Source organism: Corapipo altera, unplaced genomic scaffold (genome assembly GCF_003945725.1).
Source record: "Corapipo altera isolate COAL_440 unplaced genomic scaffold, ASM394572v1 24, whole genome shotgun sequence".
Lineage (NCBI taxonomy): Eukaryota > Metazoa > Chordata > Aves > Passeriformes > Pipridae > Corapipo > Corapipo altera.
In genome coordinates this window covers 7,117,452-7,142,636 of record NW_020884903.1, presented here as the reverse complement: position 1 = coordinate 7,142,636, position 25,185 = coordinate 7,117,452, and the positions used below count along the sequence as shown (strand labels likewise).

The following is a 25,185-nucleotide window of genomic DNA, read 5'->3' as shown; positions in this document are numbered from 1 at the left end:
GAGTTCAATTTTTTCATTAAGGGTTCACCACAGTCCTTTCCTCTAACACTGTTGACTTTTGTTTTGCTCATGTTGTCAATGGGTGCTCAGTGTCACAGAAAACTGTTTTCTGGTGATACTTTTTGATCTGCCTGCAGCTAGAGACCAGGAGCCCTGAACACAGTGAGCAAGTATTCTTAGGATACTACGGCAGGCCCTGGCAAGATGTTCTGGCTGGCAGCGCTACTGAAGACTACAAGACCACTCCGCCTTGGTGATGATGCATCCCAGGGCATGCTTCTCAGCCCCAAATGGAGAATCTCAGCAGATGTCTCATAAAGGTCTTGTTATCTCCTTCTGAGGCTGGGCAGGCAGAGGCAATATCCTTGCCTGTAGATGGGATCAAAAAGTTCTGTTGCCAAGTTGAAAGAAGGGTCCAATAGGAACCTTTTGAAATTGAGTAATGACTAAGTCCTTCACCATGGGTAGAAAAGTCCCTTGCAACAACAGAGAGGTTATGGCTTTTCCAAAGTAAATGTTGCTTAGAGACTGGCTAGGCAGTCAGTCTGCTGGTGGTGTCTGATTACTTTTGCATCCCTTTTTTTTTTTTCTTTTTTTGCTTTTCCTCACTCCCCCTCACCAACTATTAATCTGTCCTTATCTCAATCCACAAGTTTTTTTCTCAATTTTGCCCTTCCAATTCTGTCCCACACCTCACTGCTGCATAGTGCATGAGGGTTGGGTGGATGGTTAACTGCCAGCTGGGGTCAGCCCATCATAAACATGATGCCCAGACAGGTTGTGCAGTCCTTGAGGTTTTCGAGACCTCACTGGACAAAACCATGAGCAACCAATTCTGACTTCAGAGCTGACCATCTTGGAGCAGGAAGTAGCACTGAAGATCTCCTGAGGTCCATTCCAGTCTGGCTTATTCTGTGATTCCATGTTTTGCATTTCTTGTAAATCAAATATAAAGGTGTGATACCGACAGATAGTGCTGATACTAATAGAGTTGCTCACAGATGTCTAATAGTCTATGCAAGCAACTGTTTTTTAAAAAAACAAACAAATAAATAAACTAGTACAGTCATATAACATATTTGAAAAACAGTAGCATGCCTTAGCAGGTGAGCATCTTTCTGTCCATATCTCCAACGTCAAATAACTTGCATTACACAGAAATCAAGAAAACGCTGATGTGGTATCTTATAATGTTATCTGATATGTATGATATGCTATGATAAAATAAATACTAGTGAAGAAAAACCCATACCTGGTGCTATGTGAGATGTTTTAGAAAGGTATGTTTTATGTATGAACTTCAATTTGCTGTTCCTTACCCACCACAGAAATATAGAAAAATCACAAAATTACATTTAAAAGCAGACATCAAGTAGACATCTCAGTCTTTCCCAAGAGGAGTTATCTATTGTAACTAAACCCTAAATCTAGTTACTCAGAATGCAATTATTCAACAATAAATGCACATAAATTAGATTAAATTATTTGTTATTTAGGCAAGTTAAAAAAATGTTACTGTTTCTCACTGCCCAACTCGAACGTAGGTACACTTGCTGATTGTTTGGTGGTTTTTGGTTTTTTTGCCTTCTCTTACACAGCTTTCAGAGTGTTAATGAAAGTGGGAGCCTTCTGGATTACTACTTAGCTATTGGCACAGAAAAGCATAAAATAAAGGAAATATACTCAGCTAAGAGTCTTTGAACAATTTATCACATCATTTTTAGCAATACAATAAGGTTTAAAAGTAAATAGATCTTTAGAGGAATATGGAAAAAAACAGCGAGACTCTTCCTTCTGTTCCCCCTCCCCTAAGAAGTGTTTCAATGTTTAACAAGACAGAAAAATGTTTTGTCTAATAGCTTTTTTTTTCTTTGACCTTTATCAGGACTCTATAGGTACCAAAGTTTACTTAATCTCTTCTGTTCTTCCTAGCCTTCACTTTTGTTTCCTAGTCTTGTTAGACTTGTCATGTCTCCCTTCTCCTTTTAGAAAAGATATTTAATTCTGTTTCTGTACCCTATGGAAATTCCAAGTCACTGAGTTCCAATTTTCCAGGTCTGAGAATGGGCTGTTCTGTCTTATATAATCCTTGTTTTAGGGACACATGTTAACATTGTGAAACAGTAATTTTGGCAGCGAGTTCTCCCCAGAAAATCAAAGTATTACGCGTACCTTACTTTTAACCAACAGCTTATTTTGTGTGTGTTTATGATCATAACTCAGTTTAGTTATTGTTGGTTTATTTTTTCATCTCCAGATGTCCCTCTATTTATTTTACCTGTAATTTCAGTTTTCTAGTCTCTTCTTCCAAACTGTGTTTTTCTGCTTCAGGTCGTTCTCTCTTTCCCCATTCAGAGTTATTCTCACACTGCATTCTTTCCAGCTGGGAAGGGTTGGAATGGGAGGAAGAATAACCAAAAGAGGAAAAAAAGAAAGAGGAATAACATAATTAAAAATTCCTGTTCTTCACTGAGTGAGGCTAATGGCTTCATCTCAAAGTAAGGTGGGTGCCTTAGAAATCAGTCCAAGCTGTAAGTTTTCCATGTTTCATAAAGTTAAATATCTGAATTTGAAGAGAAAGTAACAAAGACAGTCAATTTTTCATCAACTGTACCTCTACAAAAGTAAAGCATAAATCATTTTTTAATATAGGAACTGGTAACCAAATCTTATTCTTCTCCTGCTATTTATGGAAAAAACAGTTTAAAGAAAATAATGAAATGTTTTAAATAACATTAAGACTGATTTTGGCTTGACACTGTCAAAGTTCACTTTTTATTCTCCAAAAGATGAAAAATCAGCATGTTTTTACTCTGTTTACACTTTAGAAGGATGATAATGAATATTCATTAAACTGAAGAAGTCCTAAAGTATGTCTTCAATATTGCATACTGTTAACCTCATAATTAGAGAAAAGAAGTTTTATAAATTTTCACACTAATCTGTTTCTTGTGGTCACAGTTAATAGCTGAAGGGAAATATTATCTTTTATGGCCAATACTGTGACCTTAATTTAGGATAACTTTATGAATTCATTCATCAGATCCATATATAGGAAGAATTAAATATATCAACAAAAAGCCATGTTCCTAAGTCATATAAAGTAATTATTAAAGAACTGAGTTATACTTCAGAGACAAGTACATAGAGGTTTTGTCAAGGCTGCATTAAATGTTCCCCAGATTTCAAAAGAAAAATGGTAAAATGAATTTATTTTTATAGCACAAAACAGGTACTTATCAGGTGCTAATACATATTGAACAGAACATTGTTATTGCTAAGTATTATTATTAACAAGTCATTATTAACTGATTCTTAAAATAGATTAAAAGAGATTAAGATAGATTAAAAACTGCAAAAATAAAAGGTTCCAGTTCTTTCAACTGAGACGAAAAAAAGAACAGAAATGTTAGTACATAAACCTCAAAATTTTAAGAACATTTTACAATTTTTCAGTTTTGTAAGAACTAAAATCAATTGTTTGATAAAAATAGAGACTGATAAGATTGTGAGGCACTTCTTCATTAAAGAAACAGAATATCCGTGCTTTAGAAAGAGCCATAGAGGTGTACTTTTTAAGATATTGGTTACTTTTATTCTAAAATTAATTTCTGGCAAACAATAAAAAGCTACTGAATGTGAGGCAAAGAGAATGAGTTGTTACAGCATCAGAGAAACATAATTTAGACCTTGTGAATAGTAACAGTGATTATCTAGCTGAATCAAATTGCAAACTTGTCTGTTACCACCTTATTTCTGAGTAAATAAAACAATTAGAAACTCTGTAAAGTTCAAGAGGTTCCTACAGGTTTTTAGAGGACAGTAGAAGGGATTATTCTACTCTAGTCTGTGCTGGTGCAGCCTCGCCTCGAGCACTGTGTGCAGTTTTGGGTACTACAATATAAAAAGGTCATTGGACTATTAGACTGGGTCCAGAGGAGGATGACCAAATGTTGGAAGGTCATGATGGCAACACTTTTGAGAAGTGGCTGAGGATACTTGGTTTGTTCAGCTGGGGGAAAAGAAAGATGAGGGGTGACCTCATCATAGCCTACAACATCCTTGAAGGGAGGTGCTGATCTTCTCTCTCTGGTGACCCATGATAAGAACTCAAAATGGCATGAGGTGACATCAGGGAAAGTTCAGGTTGGACATTACAAAAAGGTTCTTCACTGAGAGGGTGGTTGGTAACTGAAACAAGTTCCCCAGGAAAGTCGTCACAGTATGAAACCTTCCAGAGTTCAAGGAGTGTCTAGTCAATGCTCTTAGTCACATAATTTACTTTAGGTAGTCCTTCAAGTAGCAGGTAGTTGAACTCAATGATTCTTATTGGTCACTTCCAATCGAGAGATTCTATGATTCTAACTACCAGCTACTTCGCTCAGAAAACTAAATTTTCAAAGACTTAAAAAGTGAATGGATTGTGTTTAAAGGCATTTTATTCTATCAGCAACAGCTATTTCCAGAGGCTGTTCCTTCTCATCATGGATTATGTGCTCCCCTTAACAAACAAAACAACAACACGTGTACAACTCTTCCCCCACACCCCAATAGTATTCCTAAAACCTTGGCGAGTCTTAACATCATGATACACTGTTGGATGGTAGTATTTGGCGACAAATCTGAAGCAGTTCTTAAAGCTTTTGATCTAAGATTAAGGAAAACAACAAGATAAAAAGAAAATAATACATTGCTTTCATATTCTGTATCATATTGACTGAATAACTGGGAACTAATTTAACTTTTTAAACAATTACAGTATTTGGTAGTTTTCTTTGCATTATATATTTGTTCTTGTATGAAAAGACTTAATACAGCTACAAAACTACTAGTTTTGGGGGCTGGTCCACCTGATTAAAATGCAACAGAGTGAGAGGTCTATGTATTTTAGATTCATGTTACTTCATAATTTTTATAGGTTATTTACCAAGTTAAATTTCTTAGAATATGATAAACATCTGTACTTGGATTAAACTGTGATATTAACTCGGTTACAGCATGATTCTAATAACACCAAGGACATGGGTTTGATCCCTGTATGGGCCGTTCACTTAAGAGTTGGACTCAATGATCTTTGTGATTGTGATTGTGATCTTGCAACTCACAATATTCTGTGATATTGTGATTCTAAGCAGGGAATTAGGGAAGGATAATTTTGTACTATTGGTTTTGGGCTTGGTTTTTCTTTTGGCATGGTGTAGCAGCTAATGATAGACTACAAGGTGTTAACTCCAATGCATACAACGTTGTTTGACGTTCACATGTTCCCAATCAGGTCTTTAAACTCTGATCACTGAATTTCTGTACAATAGCTGGAAATGAAGGAGTCACATACCTCTGTTAGGCACCAAATATTGTTTCTTCCCTACCAAAGTTATGTAGGCTTATAGTTGCTCAAATACTGTCTATTGGACTACAATCATAAATCTTATATTTTTTCCTAAATAAATATGCAGACATAATGTCTTACAAGTATCCATGAAAGTTCTGGGACATGAGAAACCCTGTGTTCTTGCAAAGCATCTGCCAAAATACAGAGCTGAAATTGTAAGCCTGAAAGATCACCTTTTCCCAGTGTTGACACTAATCAATACAAATTCTTTTTTGGCAGAATTCAAATAGAGAGAAATCACTAAACCATCCAAGGTTGAATTTCCATAAGACAATTAAGCAGAAGATGACTACCAAACCAAGATCTGATGTCAAAGATAAATTTACTTACCTCTGTGTCTGTAAAATTTCAGTTCATTTCACCCAAGATGTTTATGAGTCCAATAATGATAAATTTACATATTTATTTGTCTTGATTTCAGTTGGGATAGAGTTCATTTTCTTTCTAGTAGCTGGTACAGCGCTGTGTTTTGAATTTAGTATGAGAATAATATTGATAACACAGGAATGCTTTAATTGTTGCTGAGCAGTGCTTACACTAAGTCAAAGTCTTTTCAGATTCTCATACTGCTCTGCCAGCAAGGAGGCTGAGACTGCACAAGAAGCTGGGAGGGGACAGCTGATTCAAACTAGCCAAAGGGATAGTCTATTCTATATGATACCATGTTGAAAAAAAGATACATAGGGGAAGTTGGCTGGGAGGGGTTGATTGCTTCTCAGAGTTTAGCTGGTCATCAGTCAGCAGGTACTACATGCATTGCTTGTTTTGTATGTTCTTTTATTTTCTCTTCCTTTTCTGTCCTATCCAACTGTCTTTATCTTGACCCACAAGATTTACTTTTTTTTCTGACTCTCTCCCTCATCACACTGGAGGGGACTGAGTGAACACTTGTGGGGTGTTTAGCTTCCTACCTGTGTATGTATCATATACAAAAAGAACTCCAGAATAAAGTCAGAAAAATAAAATCTACCTTACTTCTCAGCCATTCATGTCAGTCTTCCAAATGAGTAGGGAAATTAAAGCAAAGTAAAAAAATAAGTCTGGAATTAAGTTAGGAAGAACAAACAAAAATAGATAATTTGTGATTTCTTTAATGTAATTTTCTATAAAAAATCTTGTAGGGCTATGGTCTTTCGGAACACATCTAAGTTTGTTCAGTCCTCTTTGGGATGTAAGAAGATTCTTTATATAGTGTGTGTTTTATCTTTCAGGAAAGATTAAGTGCAATTACCAAAGGCAATGCTAGGTGTTAACTAGATTTTTGAGAATGTATTCTTCTCATTTAAACAAGGCAAAACAAAAGAAGAAAAAAAAAAAAAAGAAGTTTATCTGTTTATCTGCAGAAACATGATTTGAAATATTGCTTATTTTTCAATTGAAAATTATTCTATGTCCCTGATTCTATGTCCTTGTGCTACTTTAAATGGAACCTGGTATTTTTAATTTTTTCCCTGTACTTCATTACATGAAAAACAAACAAAGAAACAAACAAACAAACATCCTTTAAATGAATCTATTGCTACCTTAAATTCAACTCTTTCCTTTTACTTTTCACAGAAAAATATTTCCCTGGAACAGTAATACCTATTTTTCATTTTGAAATGTATTACTGAAACTTCAGTTTAAAAACACAAATTGACTGAACAGCAGCGATACCTCTCTCATATCTCCACTGAAAAGAATTTCAGGGGTTTTTTTCCCCCAGAAAATATACATTGTCATATTTGTACAGAGAATAAGTATTTTAGATGCTCTCATGTGGAACTCCAGAATTCAATTTATAAAGGAAGTAAAAGATAAGAAACTATTTGCAACATTGGAAAAAAATCTTGAGATCTTTCACTTTCTCTTCAAATGTGAATATTTTTGCTCCATAAAATGTCTCCACAGATTTTTTATCTTTTCTCCACTGAATTTTATGTTTTAATAGGAAGACCCGAATAATGGTGAAAGTATAGAGAGAGGTCAAGATACTGTCAGTGAAGTGAATAATTGCAAAGGTGAGTAGTGGAAATGAAGTACAGTGTATTGACCTTTTGAAACTGGATAATTACATCTTAGAGCTGACCTGCACCCTTTTATGACTACCATGAAAGGCAGAACCCTGAAAAAAAGCCAGACACAGAAAAAGTAACTCTACTTTGTACAGTTCATTAGCAGAAAAATCTTAATGCCCTAGTTCAGTTTAAGGCAATATAACAGTGGTTGAAGCTAAAAAATTTTTATTGAAACAACATTTTTCTCCTTCCCCATAGTCAAGAGAAGATAGAGTAGGATGGAGGACAACAATTAAGGGGTAATGACAGCAGAAAGAAAGACGATGAAGAAGAAACATAGTCAATATGATTTCAGACAGAAAACAGAAGAATTTCCACACATCCTTCAGGAGAAAGGGAGATTAAGACAGCAGCAATTTATTTATTTTTTTGTTTGTTTTAGCACAAAAATTTGTTTGCTTCCTATAAAAATTCAGAAATGGTAGGAAAATGTATTTAGAGAGTCATGATCCTCAGTTTTATAAAAAAAGCACTTAAAATAGAACTGGACAGAGCACAAGCATTATGGTTAAAAAAACCCTATAATTTTGATCTGATCTGACTGGTAGTGATATCAGAAAAAAAAAAAAAGACAATTCAACCAGAAATTCTCCCTGCAAAAATTTTTCTTTCACAAAACTACCATTTTTTACCAACAGCATTTTCTGAGAAAGATTCTGCAACACCTTAAATAAAAGTTGTCTATACAAGATGCTTCACATTTCATGGATGGCATTTGCCACAGCCAAATTGACTACAACTAGTAGTTTTGTTGATTTATTTATTTACGATCTGAACCTTACACTACCACACCAAAATATTAAATTCTAATGCTATCTGTCTTTATGCTAGGAATCTACAGGTAAGCCAAATATGGCCTATGGACTTGTGACCCACAGAGACAAGAATTTCTGTTTAAACTAATGATTAGAAAACTCTGGCAGACTCATTCATTTGCAGATCTAAAATATCTGCTTCAGTTTGCGCAGATCAAAAATGAAGATTTAAAATCAATATGCTTTTTTTGTGCTTTAAATGACTGTGCAGAGTCTTTTTCATATTTCAAAGCAGGATGAATGAATACATTTTTTCAAGATTCTTAATATCCTCACTGTTTTGTGCATGAAAGTAATTTCCATTTACCTAATGCTACAAGTTATTCTGCACATTTTAAGCAAGGCAGATATTGAACTGAAAATTTAACAGGCCACAGGTTGATTATGAATTAAGGATCATGTCATCCTCCTAATAAAGAAAATTTACTGAAATAACCATAAAGCTTCATTAAGAAATTAGTGAATTTGATTCTTATGGATCTTTTCCCTCACAGTTAGTCAAAAAATTTAGCACAAGAAGTACATTTTCCTTTTCTGCAACTCAGACAGGAATCTTCATTACTTGCAAAGTAACCTGTATTTTGTTGGGATGGCTGTGTTTTGAGGTTTTTTTCCTTTTTTTTTTAATTATATTTATTTTGTTTGTTTTGAGATTTCTTTTGCTAGAAGTCTGTAAGAACATAATGAAAACTGCAAAAGCTCCTAAAGTGTGAAAGGAAACCATCAGCTTTCCTGTTTCCAAAACCTGCACTGCTGTATGCAGGTATAATGTTTGCTGGCAAGTAAATTATTACTTAGTATGTGTGACACTGGGCAGTTTTGCAGTGACTATTTACAGTATATCTGACATTTTCTAGAATTCTTTTCCTTCTTCATCTAAAAGGTGCAATCAAAGATTACCAGAATCCATAGCAGTCCTTCCACAGGAAAGGGAAGACAAATGTGGGCTACATTTTTATTTGACAAGTACTTCAATATTCAATATAGGGAAAAAAAATTCATTCCGCTTTTTCTCTTACTGTGAGCAAGTCTGCCAAGAACACCATTTAGTCCACCAGAAACTATACTGAAAGCATGATAAATGCTTATGTGCCTGACAATATCTTGAGACACCAAGCCCTGCAACAAATTGAACTTTTTTTAATGAATGCTTATATTCATAACAATGCTGAGCACCAGGATGTTTAGTAATCAAATATTTCTTCCTTCTGGTGCTACTCAGTTGCTTAACTCTGTTGCAAGCTGATATCATTGCACTGTGTTGACACTAAAAGAAAAGTGGCTGATTTACCAGCACTTATTTTCCTTTCTCCCATCTGCACACAGAGAGGACTCTTTTGTGTGTATGACTAATTTACCAGAAGTGATTTATGAAGGAATATAAGTTGTCCATAGATACATAAAAAACTTTAAACCTGAAATTTTACAATTGTGAATAATATATGCGGAAAGGTATAAATAAGTTCAAAAATTGGAAAATGCTGGGAACGAGGTGGGGAAAACTACCCTTGATCTCATAGATCTTTCTTTCCATGTAGATTCTGGCACAGCTTTTTATCAGTTTCCTGTAAGTTCAATTTCATATGGACTATGTATTTCATTAAAATTAACACGTCCAGGTTCAGGAGAATCTACTATGCATTCAAGGAAAACACATTTTCTGTCAATGACTATCAGAAAAAAATATCCATAATACCTGATAAAAATTCTGCTTTCACTAATTATCTGAAAATAGTTAAAAACTTCAGAGAAACTACTTTTAACTCTCTAAACTGTTGAGATCAGTAAAGAAATTATCAGCACGTCATGCATTCATTTTTACTTTAAAGTTATGGAGTGTTTTTGTGGTTTATCTCATTTTAAACAAGGAATATTTACACTTTTCAGGTGAAAAAATTAGTCAACATGATTAAGCAAATACTGAAAGTTTCTTGCAGTATCACAATCATAGAATGGGTAAGGTTAGAAGGGACCACAGTGGGCCATCTGGTCCAACCTCCCCGCTCAAGCCTTCTCCACTGTAATCAGTGAATTAAGTAATACTGTGATCAGTAATTCATACCAAGATTGACACTAGAGGAATGTCCAAACTGTCAGTTATAAAGTTATAAAGTGTTGATTATTTATTCAACATTTTTTTCGTGAATTATGAGCTATTGCAAAAATTATCTAGGAAACCAGTTAGAAGTAGAAAGGACTGATAGTCAAAAAAATATCTGATAGTCAAAAGATGTAAGGACAATTCTGTCAAGTAGATATTCCTGTGGGTATGCCAGAAAAATGGGAATATTTGAATGAATATTTAAAAACAAATCACAGAATCACAGAATATTCTGAGTTGGAAGATAAGAGCATGATTATTTTTGTCTGATAAATCTTGTGCTGTTTTAGCTGTCTCTTCTCCCACATAATGTCTGTTTTCATATTTATATATTTACAGGAATTTTCTTAGAGCCCCACTATCTCAGATTTCCCCTGATTTAGTATAACATAAAGTAAATAAAAAATTCTGTATTCCCATTGGCCCCCAAAATAGATTCTGTTGTTGATGAAGAGAGAACAGTTAATCTACCAGGTAAACTGTGACCTGGCTGACAATTGGGATTTAAAACTGAAGGGAAGTAGTTGCTTTCTTTCTGAAATCTACATCCATCAAATAAAATTAAAAGACAAAAAATCTTCCTTAATTACACCCACAGGAGAAAGAAGTCTGCACTTTTACTATCTTCAGGCCAAAACCAGTCTACAAGAACAATAACTGTCAGTGCACAAAACCTGGTGGGAACCAGACTGACTGAAAGGTGCTCCTATAAGAAACTGAAAATACGTATTACACAGGCAATACACTGCACTGTTTGATAATTACGATTAGTGGTTAGGAGGTTTGTTACGAGTATATTTAATTTTGAAACTAAACTCAACTCAATGAGCCTTAACAAAACTAGATCTCCTGAAAAGTATCTACAATCTCTCCAAGACACAGTAGCCCCATAATGCTTTGGTCCTTAACTCTACAGCCCTACTTGTAAGAGTCTGAAATTAGGATCCTGAAATATATTATTCCTTTTTAGCAAGTAGTATCTGTTTAGCAATAGCATCTATTTATTCTTTCTCTTGTAGCTGGTGCTCAGTATAGGAATAAACTGTATGCAACATGGTGTACTACTAACAGAAACTGTTTTTTTAAATACAAAAGTAATATAACTTTTTTCTCACATAAATAAGCTTTATGTAGTGGTGCTGTCAATTCATTAGTGTACATAATCAGGAGCTACAGACCAAAAAAGAATTATACAAGCACCTGACTACTTAACCCTAAATTAATATGAAATTTGGTCCAGCAGACCAAATGGTATTGAAAGGAGATATCAATCATATATTAAATCAAAAAGCAAAAAAACAAACAAAAAGACTACCAAACAACATAGGTTTCCATTCAATTTTTTGGTTTTGAGATATACTTACATATATGTATTTATATAGCAATCTGATACAAGACATTATTGAAATTCTAAAATTAATATTCACATTCACACTATGTGGAAAAAGTCATACATCTCATGTAATTTTTTTTAGTGTTTAGATTTTATCCAGGGAAAAGGGTCGATGACATGCATTTTGAGAGCTACATAGCAATAAGGATTTTTCCAGACAAGAAAATGAAGTTGTCTTACATAAGAAAACAGTTCTACTGAGATATAATCCAAATGCTAAGCCATTTGTAGGCTGTCTTGGAAACTGCAGGGCTCTCACACATGGCTTAAACAAATGCATAAATGCTTCATTCATTTTTATAGCCAGGCAACATATCAAACTTTTCCATGTGTCCTGATCAACCAAATTACTAATGCATATGAAAAATGAACCACATATCTTATTGTCTTTCAGAACAGTATCAATCTGTATTTCAAGATGCAAACTTCATACATTATTAGTCCACACAAATATCTGTAAGTGTTTTTATGAGTAAAGTGTGTTTCAGCTGAGAGAAACAGAAAAAAAGGATTCCCTGGTCATAGGAAAACATACACTTGATTATTATGAGCACTAACATATCTTCTATATGCAAATTTAATTAAGAAAACAATAAAAATAATAAAAACTAAACATGACCATCTTCTCGTACATTTCAAAATAGAACAGAATACCAGCCTCATCTAAGTTTCCATTCTTGATGCAGCTTTCGCTGATATTTGCTAATATATCAATATTTTATCACCATTTCTAGTTGGGGAGCTCCCATATTGTCAAAAAGGTAGCAGGTCATATATTTGCATCTCTCAAAATAAAATATTTGGGTAAGAACCATTCCTCAGTTTTGTCATTATTATTGATATTGACTGAATTTCTAAGTAGATGAAATAATCACTGTGAGTGCATTCTCCAAGGTGAAGTTGAAAGATTTAAGTCTTTTCTTGGCTTTCTGGGCATTTTCTTAGAGATCACTGAGGAACTCCATGAGGAACTTATGGGAACCCCATAAGGTACTTGTGGGTTTCTGCTCCTGTCACATAAAGAATGACTGAAGTAACTGCTCCTTCACTACCAGAAAGCTTCAGAAGGAGGACACAGCAAGTGTCAGGTTGCAGGGAGTCCCTTGAGCCTCTTGAACCTCTCACTCGTACCCTGCAGGAGATCTGTAGCTGTCAAGGGGTTCTCCTTCCTTGTGAAAGACATATGGGAAGGGGCCATCAAACTGCACAGCATCAGAGAGGATGAGAAACAGATGGACTAGATCTTCTCTGAGATCGTGCAGCTTCAAGAGTCTGAACCATCAGCTTTAGGGGAGGGGCAGGAAGAACCTATGCTTATGAATTTGGAAAGTGGAAACTCTCATGATGAAGATTGGAAACTGGTGGCTTCTTGCACTAGGTTTATGCCCCATCTGATAACTTGTACCTTCAGAACAGGTTCACTGCCCTTACAGTTGATGAGAAGCCTCTCTGGTGAATGAGGCTGAGCCACTCAGGATCACTAGGAGGAAGTGGTGAATAATAGCAACAGGAAACTCCCTACTGTGGGGAATGGGGACATCCATCTGCTGATGCGAATTGCCAGAGGAAGGTTTGCTGTTTGCTGAATTTCAGAACAAATGCCCCCACAAGATTTCTAAATTAGAAAAAAGGTATGAAATCTATAACTATTTCTCCTACATTTTGAAAAATTTGCCATAATAATTTGCTTTTTTTTTTAAAAAAACTGCTTAAAAGTTACAAATATCTTGTCTATCAGGATACTGGGAAACATCCTGAAAATTTCCTCTCTTCCCCCATAAGATGAATGTGATAAGTGTGAGCTATTTACTTACTGAAAAAAATTAATTATAATTAAATTACCAATAATAAATGGTCCATCAAGAAATTTTTTGTTTAAAACTTCTACTGTTTTTTAGGAAGAAATACTCATATTCTATCATTTTATATATACCCAATGCATATATACATAGATAATTTTATGCAGACTTATAACTATATTACAATACGAGCAACAGTAGAATAACCTTATTTTCCAGCTCTGTCTGGGCCTAAGACCTCACCTCTGGCTCACACATAAAGGTCCTCACAGTACAGATCTCTTGGTTTTCCTAACTTTCCTTGGACTCTCCCTCCCCTGATTCTAGACCCATTCCAACAACACTTCTAAGCTTCCTCTTTTGCTTAACCCTACCCCAAAATTCTATCTCAGGCTGGGGCAACTAACTGCATCTTCAGAATTTCTGTCAGCATAACTCACAACCTTGCCTGCTCTACGTTTCCTATTTTAGAAGCTGTTCAGATATATTGCCCTCCTACTTCTATGGTTTTGCCATATTTTAAAAGCAGTGCTGTGGTAGTTTTAGTCTAGGCCTTCCTTGGTGACTAGTTTGTAACCAAGGAAGTGACCATGTTCCCAGTATTCCATATGATTTTTATGTACGCCAGGGCATAAATAAGAAGGAGAGAGAAGCCTCTTCCCTCTTCCCTCTTCCCTTCTGGTGGATCTAAAGGTAGAGGTTCTCTGCTGTCAGTCCTGCTCGTGTGGGGGAGTGAGGCCTAGTGAGGCCTTGGAGGCCTTGGGAGGCGGAGGGTGCGGGTGGTCATTTGGTGTGATTCTGCTGTCTCAAGGAGAGTAGTAAGATTTTCTTTGCTAGGTCTTTATTGATTGTTCCCGGATTTCGATTGTGCATATCTGTTTTGTTTTCCTTTTTGTCCCTTTTCTCTTTTCCCTTTTCCTTTCCCTTTGGGGGATGTTTGGGATTCCTTTTTATATGTATATAACTGTGATATATTTAAAAATATATATATTTTGATATAATTCAGTTGGCTTTGTTTTTTTTTCAGTTTCTATAGTTTTTCCTTTGCCCAAAGGGGAAGGGAGGGGGAGGTTTTTGCTATAGTCTCAGGGACATGGTGGGGAGCCAAGTCCAAACTCTAACAAATGTTCATGCTATAAAATGCACCAACATCTACATCGAAGGTCACTTACCCAGGTGCCCCCAAAAGATGCTTCGCTAGCTTACTTCAGTAATTTGACTCTGCAAATATACTATATGCCTTAAGAAAGTCCCCTTTTCCTGTGGTCTTTCAGACTAATATCAGCTTTCTATTTGGGTTCCATTCTAGCCTACTTCTTCATGCTAACCACTTCCAAAAGTTTCCCGATTCCTTGATATTGCTCATAAGCCAAATACTTTTCATTTCTCCTTGTACAAATCTGAAGATAGCAACTCTGATTAATTTTTGACTGCAGAAAAAAAATGTTGAAGCATTGGTTCCAACTTAATTCTACAACTATTTGGTCATAACCTTAATATTAGGCAACCTTTAAGCAGCCTTTGTCTTGAAGGGTGTTTTATTAATAAAGGCAAAGACAAAAACGCTCAAATTCAAGTGCTTTCTATGCTTCCTATAATTACAGAGAGACTGAATCTAAACTCATTTGAGTGCACTGGGCATCTTTTTGCAATGTCCCCCCTACTGCAAGCTCTTCAAATTATAATTTTTTTGTTATGTTTAGCAAATTATTGGTGCCTAGATAAGTATGAACTCACATAAAAATGGCATGTACAATATACCCATTTCCTATATTCTTAAATGCAAGTGATATTTGAGATGGGATTAACATGACTTCTCAAACTGCATTTCCTTTTTTACCTAGAGATGAACTTAGTAATTAGAGTTCCAAACAAGTTTAATCTAAATGAACATTATACAATGGTTTAGGTGAATTTAAAGTGTTCTCTAATCTCAGTCAAGGAAAGAATTAACATTTCAGCTAATCCCTTGAAGAATGCTTGTTGAAATTTATAAGGGACACACATCAACCAAAACTCTCAAAACTTGACAAGCCATCCCTCATGTGGTGAATGAGAATTCCAATGTGCTAACAAATGCCTCATTGCTTTTGCTACTACGCATGGAGAGGTTGAATTTTTAATCCATGAAATAAACAAATAAAAGTTCCCATACTGCCTAACAATCAACTGGTCTAAGAAATGTAGCTCAAATCAATTTATTAAAAAATAAATAAATAAAAAATCATACCTTAATATTTTTGTTTCACTACCAAGCAAGGGAAAACTAGAGCTCTTGACATTTACACCAAAGGGTTTGCTTTGTTTGCTTTACAAACAGCAGCATGCTTTTCTTGCAGTTGATTGGATTATGACAGAACACAGTAGAGGTGACAGTGGTAATAGATTAAACAAACTGTCTTAAAAAACCTAAGTAAATGGCAAAGATTGTTTTAGACAGAGGGATTACAGCAATTATTTTTCCTAATTTAATTTGAAATCTCAACAGGCAGCTGGTTTGGAGCATTCTTAAACAAAATGATCTGAAGTAAACCATGAACTTTCATCCCTTAATTTGCCTCAGTGACATCTTAGCTTTATGGTGGGTGGAGGTGGGGGAAGGGGGAAATGAAAGACTGCTCACTGTGTGCTTAAAGGTTCAATTCCAGACATTTTGGCTGATGTTTCAATAAAAGTTGTAACAGGCCTATGCTGAGAACCTCTTTTTTTTGTTTGTTTTTAATGACTCTTGAATCTTGTTACTAAACTCTGCTTAGTTTCCTTTTCATCCAAGTGTTGTTGAAAGACTGAAGTTGCCCAGTTTAAGAGTTTTAATGAACTTAGTTTACTTTTGTTATACTTCTCTTATCCGGGGGTGGGGACCAGGTGTGCCTATGGCTTTTTGGTTTTTTTTCCTACCTAAACCTAATAAAACAGTCTCCTTCCCAAAACAAGGAGTACAGACTATCCACTGAGAGAGATGAGACTGATTAATGCAAAACTTTTTTTAATATCATGATAAAGAATAGATTTGTTAGTTGGTATGCCTATGAGTAGAAATTCACATATAGACTTAATTGAAAGCAAAAATAAGCTTCTATTCTATGGAAAGGAATAGCAAATTAAATTTTCATTCTTAAGTCTCAGAGAAATGACAATTTATCTATCATTTACCAAAGATAATTTTAAAATTTGGTACTTTACAGATAAATAGCATATAAATTTAATTTTAGTTCACACTTTAACAGCTTGCCACCCTTTACTGTAAGTAGTTATCTATTACTGTGTGTTTAATAAAACTGTTAGTTATTATTAGTAATTGATTCAGGGACTAGAATAAGCCATCAGCCTTTCTAATAAGCACTGTAAGAAGAAGATGATAACCTTTCATCTAGAAATACAGGGATTTTTCACATGAATACAGACATGCAGAAGTGTTCTGAAAAAAACAAACAAACATACGAAAGTAAATAGTGCAATGGAAAAGCTTTCCTTTTTTTTTTTTTTAATTAGTTTTATTTGCTGTACAGAAGGTCAATAACTCTTGTTTCCAACCAATTTCTAATCTAATTTTCCATCCTCACTTTATACCACCAAATTGAGACAAATACATAGCTAAATAAGGAACTGCCAGGAAACAGAAAAATCAATAGTGGTCAGCATGATTGGAAACACTCAAAGCAAGTTCAAATTGTCATCAGTCTCAAGAATTTCCTGGACAGTATCAGTATTATGTGCTGCAGATCAGAGCACTGTTCCATCTAATTGATGTGAAATTATTAAATTAATAATATTAGAGATATAAGAAGAATTCTAATTGATAAATTGGAAAATAAAATGCTAACTAAAATTGTTTCAGTTTACAGTATATTTTTGATGTAACAGCTAGTGAATTGTACCAAAAATACATCAAAACTGAAAGCAACATTCAAAGCCTTCTGCGTTTAACTTGGGAACTTCACTGCTTCATTTATCTTACAGATGAAGGCTGTTGACTTTTCAAATTAATAGAGAAGGGATGCTGGTAATAGGATGTTTCCTGTAACTTTAGGTCTCTACAAATATGTATATCTAAGACTACTAGAATACTAAATAGTGTGAGACCACACTAGAATTTGTAAAAATTGCTTTCCTGTAGTCAAAACACTCCATACCATTTTAAAAGTGAAAGAAATTTTAAAGTGTTGTGATGCTTAGACTTCAGGTAAATATAGTATAAAACATTGTCTAAATAAAGCTCTCTTTCAGAGTAAGAACTTGAAATATGCAGCTTTAGTCACTTGATCTAGGTAAGAAATTATGTAAGATAATTTCTATAGCAGAGTGGTCTGGTGGCAAGTGTCTGTAACAATAGTTCTACTGTTTTCAGTACAGTTTCCAAAGCACCTCTTCTGTTTTATCTGAACCATACCCATCATAACACATTATCTTGGTATTTTGAAGTTACAAACGTTCCTGAAGAATCTTCTGGCACAGTTCTTAATAACTTGTCACTACAGAATTTAATTCAGAAACTGACCCAAAGCAGATTTCTCATTGACTTCAGGGTATCACTCATGCTGTTCCTCAGAGACATGCAGTACTTCACTGATGTAAGCAAGGAAACTTTTGTGATTGTATCCAAAAAAGACACTCATTAATTTTTCCTAAGACTGAATCCTTTGTTTGAAAGTAATCTGAAAATGCAATGCTTCAGTGGAACAGCACTTACTTAAGTGCCAGACAGTTCTCTCTAAACAAGATCAGAGGAAATTCCTATTACACATTAAACAGAAAAAAAAAGCAAGAAAAAAGAGAGAAAAAGTAGGGGGTGGTGAGGGGGAAGCATGGGTTCTCTTCCTACCTCCCGCGAAAGCACTACTTCTCTGTTCCAGAAGTAATACAGCTATCTTGTACGTTACAACTGAGTCAAAAAGAAATTTCAGCAGCCACAGCGAAACAATGCATGACCTTTTGTTTCACACATATAAGTTAGGAAGTAAAAGTACCTCTAACCATCGTGCAAGCTGTATGAATATAACTGTATCCTAGACAGTAGGCATGAAGCTACGTTAATTCTAACACTAGATGTTTTAGGCACCTTCGTTATTGGTAGAATGTGACAAGAACATTTAAATCCAAGAAACTTAATTCCAGTTTATCATGTGTTTTCCCTTCAAAAGCATGCAAAAAAATTACTTAATCCCTTTACCATATAATAAACCTGAAACTCTAGATTACTACACAGCAATGGATTTCACAAGCCTTCAAGGCTTGCACAGACTTGTTCCTTAACATAAGAAGTGATTCCTAGCAGTCTGGCTGAGTCTGCAGTGGAAACTGTTCATAACCACAAAGGTATTAGATCCTGGATAAATAGAGGAGCACTTATGATTTTTCACATCTAAAAAAGAGCATTTTATTTTCAAAAATAATGAAAGAGAATGATCTAAGGTTATTCTCCCCCTCCCCAAATTAGATTGTTACTTTTTAAATGACCCATTGCTATCCGTATCTAGTTAAGGATAGAAAGAAAAAGACTACATCAAGTGTAAAATGCTTGTATCTTTAATTTAGTATCTTTAATGTCAGACATTAAATATAATTGTGTACATTCTATCTGTTGTTAGATTTAATTCTTCAGTGGTTTGTTATTTTTAAAAAAAAAATTAGCCCAAGTTGATTTTATGTGAATGAATAATAAGCATACTAGTAGAAATATTTACTTAAACAAGAAACTGAGAGAATGCTAAAATATAATACTGAAAGGCAAATTCAGGATATTTAAACATATATTGAATAAATTAAATATTAAAAAGCCTTTTTGAGGGTGTTTTTTAAAGCTATACACAGCAAAGTATTAATTTCTGGTACAGAACCAAATGGTTAACTAACCACACTAACACATTATAAAGAAGTAACTTTGTCTTAATGTGGGGGTTTTCAATCTTAACTATGAAAAATTGGTTTTTAAAAGATGTAATCACAGAATCATAAAATGTCCTGGGAAGGATACTGGGAAGAGATACTTTTGCTAACTTCTAGCACAAAGATTGCTTCATGTACATAAAACACAAACAAATATACATATACACATAAACGTACACACATGCATATTCATCCTTCACCTTCAACTCATTTCCTCACTAGGTTATACTTTCTACCAGTAGCAGAAAAACAGGCTAAACAAACATCTAAAATGATGCCATATTGGCATGGTATTCCTTTCACAGAAATCGGTATGCACAGATATGTTTCAATACGCACAGACATATTACACATACTTATAAAACTAAGTTTTCATCCTTCAGTTGTAACAGAATGTCCTTAAATAAATAGTAATTGAAAAAAAAATTTAAAAATCATGTTCTTTCTTGTTATGTTCTTTGCAAAACTTGTGATGTAAACAGAGAAAACATTGGCAAGTACAACTCGATAGAGTTTAAATATCTTATTAGAAGCCAGTATGGGGGAAAAAGGTCAACGAAACAGTAGACTTTTCCTGCACTTTCCAAATTAGATTTCTAGGAAAATAAACATCAGATGGAACCTTGATGTTATGCAGCATGAAAAATTATACTTCATGTTGGACAGTAAGAACATTCACATTGAGTACATAATTTCTAGAGATAAGACTACATGTGAACTGGGACTTGATTTATGAAAACAGTGGAAAGAATAGTTAAGACTTTATGACAGTTGCTGCTTAAGTAATAATGCAGATTCTTTCCTTACTCTCTAATTACCTGTTAATAATTTTAATTTAGACGGGAAAAAAAAATATGTCTATCAAAAGTAATTTTAAAATACTTTTATCAAAGTACAAGTCAGATGTGTGGCACAATTATCATCCCGTTTCACTCAGTCTGAAAATTGCAACAGCCTCTCAAACAAATGAAGGATTGAGACCAGCAAGGAACACTCCAAATTCTAGATCTAGTCTACAATTAATGAGATTTTATCATAGGAAAATTAACTGCACGAGTTTCCACTCCATAAAGTCGAGTTCTCAAATAATTCAGATGTTGTTTTCACAAAATTACCTAATGATATTTTAAAGCTCAGCCTTGAGGATTCTGATATCAACCTTTATAAAAACCCCTTTAACACACTAAAACAGATTACTGGCTCTTCTGTAATATATAAAACCACCACAAAATTAATTTTTGGGACACTTATTCCTGTGATAGGCATGCAAAATACACAATACTTCTATGCATCTTAAGCAAGAAATTAAACAGAAAAATTCACAGTAACCAGCATAACCATTCAGGCTACTGGGTTATGCCTGATTATTATGTTTTCTACAGGATTCAGAGGAAAATCAGAAGACATTTTTTGAGTCAGGTGAAGAGTATGGGACAGAATAGATGACTGTTCTACATGTGTCTAAATTTCCCGTAAGATTATCAGAGTATCACTATTTCTATTTCAGGTATATACTAAGTGAATGAAAAAAGCAATTATAGGTAAGCAACTCTGTGACATCTTCACACTATAAGGTAATTTCATAATAAAGGTTTCTGGAGAAGGTAGAAATCACAGAGAATCTTCAACAGGACAGCTGTGAACAACCTGAGCTTCCAAAAAGACCATTTCGTTTTAAAGAGCATTTAAATGTTTACAGTGATAGTAGAAAACTTGATTTATTCAGAAGCTTCACTCACATCAGTGGAGCTGCCTCCACCTGCAAAGCAACAGGTAGGGAACCATTCATGATCTCTTAAAGAAAATAATGCTTCTAAGTAACAACACATAGATTGCTGTAATATACAATGTAAAACACCTGTATACTGAGAAAGAGAACAGAAAACATTTGTGTTAAAAGATGTTTAAAGATTATTTTCTTTGCTGCAGTGCAAAATCAATAGCTGATGACTTACCTTCAACAGTGTAAAAAAGAGGAAGAACAGAAATGTCTTTGCCAAAGATACAAAATATTAATTTAGCCTGGTTTCCTTTTTATATAGGGATACTTTTCTTATTACTGATGTTCTGATAAGCTTTAAGTACCAATTAAAGTAATTTTTGTCTCATGTCCCACAACCTGGAATATGAATTTCCCTCATTAACTACCAAAACACTAGATAATGCAGAGTAAGAGCACATTCTTCACTTCAGCTCGCTGAAAATTACTTTAAGCAACACAGAAGTTGCTGCCTATAGTGGCATTTGTAAGTCTACAGTGCACACCAGTGGAATACAGTAGTACATACATTTTTTCACTCTTTTCAGTCTAATATAAAATTGCTTTGTAAATATTCCATCTTATTTAATTTTTAAATGACCAGAAAATCATCTCCTACAGGAATTTTAAAGACAGATTTTGAGGAAGACTTGCAATGAATATAAACAAGAATGTTTTATTGTGCATATTATAAGATTAAGTGACCTTTCTAAAACCTAAAACTTTAACTGTCTTGCTAACTACAATTCTGTGTTTACAAACATCAGGGCAACACACTAAGGATTTGCTCTGTTTAACAAGGAGTCCAAATAGCTGAGTAATCAAACTCAGATACACTTTTTGTGTTTCTCACACTGTTGGTTAATTGGTTGGAAAATAAACTGTATCTGACAAAATTGAGTAGTCCGTTTCCGGGAACGTTCAACAGATAATGTTATTGATGTAGAAATGTTCATGCTCTTCAGAGAACTTAAAGATTCCTGGTTTTTCCAATAAAGTGTAGTTTAACCCCAAATATATCTAATGTCAACACCATTTATTTTATAGTTTTACAAAGTTGATTTTTGCCCTTCTGTGGAGTTTCATGCAAACACAACAATAAATGTAATTTTATACTGAGTAATTGCTTTCCCCTTTTTTAAAATGTCGGTGTTTTACAGCTGTTAATATGTTATTTTTAATATATGTGGAAAGCAAGGCATAGAAAATATTAGTTGATTTAGTATCCCACTAAGAGCTAAAAGTTCCTCTAGGAGTATAAGTGAAGCTTATTAACTAGACAGTACATACAAAATGTCTTTTACAGCTAAGAAATGTAGACACATAAATCTCAGTTTAGGATGTGATTTTATGGATTGAATATTGTTTAGCAAGCTCATAAATAGGTCTCTTCAAAAGCTGCAAAGGTATCTAGCAATCTCTGATACTCATAGCAATCTTAGGCCACAAATTCACAATAATTTTTAAGGTAGTCTCCATATAGTAGAATACATTTTCCCTGGGATAAATACAAAGTATAAGGAAGGTACACCCAATTTCCATTTTCCTTCCTGGAAAAATATTTGGCAGAAATAAAGTCTTCATTCACTAGCTTTTTAAAGAAAGCCAAGACACAATTTTCAGTTTTTTAGACAAGTAAGGGAAAACTTAAGCCCTAGTCTGTAGTGAGGAGTTAATTTTAAGAATAACCACTTAGGACTCAGTTTGAAACTGTCATAACGAAAGTGTACTTGAAATTAAGGATAGGCTAGAGAAAGTAAAATGAATGAGAAATTCTGTGTCCTTGGAGAAACGGACAAAATGATATGCAGTAAAAAAAGATGACATCTGACTGCTTGAAAATAAAGAGGCCTGTCAAACATAATCAAGATTTGAACAATGAGCTTCTTAGTGTTAATCTTAACTTTTTACTTTATTACTTAATGGGAGAACAGAATTCTTATAACAGAATAGGAAATTATCAATTTTAACACTAAATGTAGCTTTCTGATATGTCTGTTAAAATGATCTAATTTATGACTCCAAACAAATTCAATGCTAGTGTCACACAAAGCTCTCTATAGTGCTCATGGTTACTATGAACATAAATTGCCACTTTACTACTTTTTTTAGTTAACTCAATACATTGAAAACTTATTTACAATTTACAAGCTTATGCAGAATGCATAATTTTTTAAAAAGATGATCATCAAGATCACCGAGGCTTTCTGTATTTAGTTTGTTCCAAGGAAAGTAAATACACATCTTTTAACAGAAATTAATTAGTTACTGGTGGCACTAATAATCAAATCTCGGTAGCTGTGAAATTTCTATCATTCCACAAAATCTCTACAACTTCCAAAAGGTTAGTAGAGCTATACATTCTTGAAAATGGTTTAATTTACTATGGCACTGTCACTTGCAGACCAAGCACTTTTTTCGCATTCCCAGTGGGACTGTTAGGCAATCTACAAAAGGGAATAGCAGATTAATTTAGGCATAACTAAAACCAAAAACTCTTAGTCAAGGGCATGAAAATAATCCAGATGTAGTGATTGATCTGTTATTAATCCAGAAATTTCTTTGTGATTTAATATTGCAAGTGTGTACAGGAATCAGATTTCATGCTTACCCTAGTACATGTCTGCACTTTCCTTTATTTCACTTTCAAATTTTTCACTGTCAAAATCTTGTATGGTGTTCCAGCAGCCATTTCTCAACAGTAATATATAGTGAATGATATTCACAGATGTGTTGTCAACAAACAAGGTCTGGTTTTTTTCAGTAAAGGAAGGGTTTTCACTTGCAAAAACTCCACTAATATAAGTAATTTCATTCACAGTCAGATTTCATTCATTAGTCAGATTCATCAAGACCAATGTTGTTCTGTAATTTAAAAATTAGAGGTATGTCTTATAAATCTCAGAAAATTAATAGAATGCTCAAAATATCATCTCCTGTTAGCAATTAAAGCAACTGAGCATGTTTCTAAAAAAAAAGCAACAACACATGCACATGTATAAAAATTGCTATCCATCAATTTCCAACAAATTCTCAGTAAATTTTTACTGCTTTTTGTGTTATTCCTGGTGACAGCACCATAAAGTACAAAGATTACATTTCTTAAGCAAAACAATTATCTAAATCTAGACTTCCTCTATTTTGCAGAAATAACAAGCTAGAATCCTACTTAATGAGCAAGCAGAAAATAGAGAACTAAAATCTGAAGGAACTCCAATATGAGAGATAGATGTTGATTTGTTCCTGCGTATGTTCATCTACGAAGGAAATTCTATTTACAGATGCACCAATTTTTAACTAGAACTTGGGATTTAATAGATGTCTTGAAATCTTTTCCAAAACATGAAAGAAAGCTGAATTCCCTGCATTATTCCAAATCTAAGATGTTAAATTCATAGGAAATTTTAAATTCACTATCTATGTTCAGTTATATAGACACACATTTTGAGTTTTGTTGGATCTAAGAGGTCCTCAATTCATTGTTCAGAAAGCTAAACCCTGTAAACTGCAACACAAATATTTCTTATTCTTCTGCTCATGAACTCAGATTGAAATGAACATTTCTTTCCTAACACTAATCTTACATAACCTGGCAATGTTCTTAAATTACTCCTTTGAAGGCTGATCTTCTTTATAAAAGCATATTGCTTTCTGGCATCAGAACTCTCCCTTATAAGCTAAATCAATCTCCTGACAAATCTACCAGTTCTCCTGAGCACTAGGACAAACATTTGTTGCAATTGGAAGATTCTGTACTTCAAGACCTGCCAGCTTTGGTGGACTCCTTTGTTTACCTGTCAGAGCTGCCTCCCATGATTCCAATAGTTCCTCGAGCAAGCCAATATCCTGCTTTCCTTAGGTTCAGAGTCTGTACTCTTCTGCTCATCTTTCTGACTTCTTTCAGGACCACCAACACTGCTATTTCAAAGTTACCACAGATAAGGAAATTATTCATCATCACAACCCTAACTAGTTTCCTTCAT

General features: G+C 34.3%; 1 protein-coding gene across 1 annotated transcript in view; it reads right to left on the bottom strand.

Annotated features, from left to right (window-relative positions):
• Positions 1–2,115: 2,115 nt before the first annotated feature.
• The window catches only part of CCDC102B (coiled-coil domain containing 102B), a 48,070-nt gene continuing 25,000 nt past the window's right edge, over positions 2,116–25,185 (bottom strand). Inside the window, exon 5 of the mRNA XM_027651018.1 lies at positions 2,116–2,383. Within this exon, the coding sequence (XP_027506819.1) occupies positions 2,270–2,383 (114 nt within the window). The 3' untranslated portion in view covers positions 2,116–2,269. The remainder of the gene's footprint in view (positions 2,384–25,185) is intronic.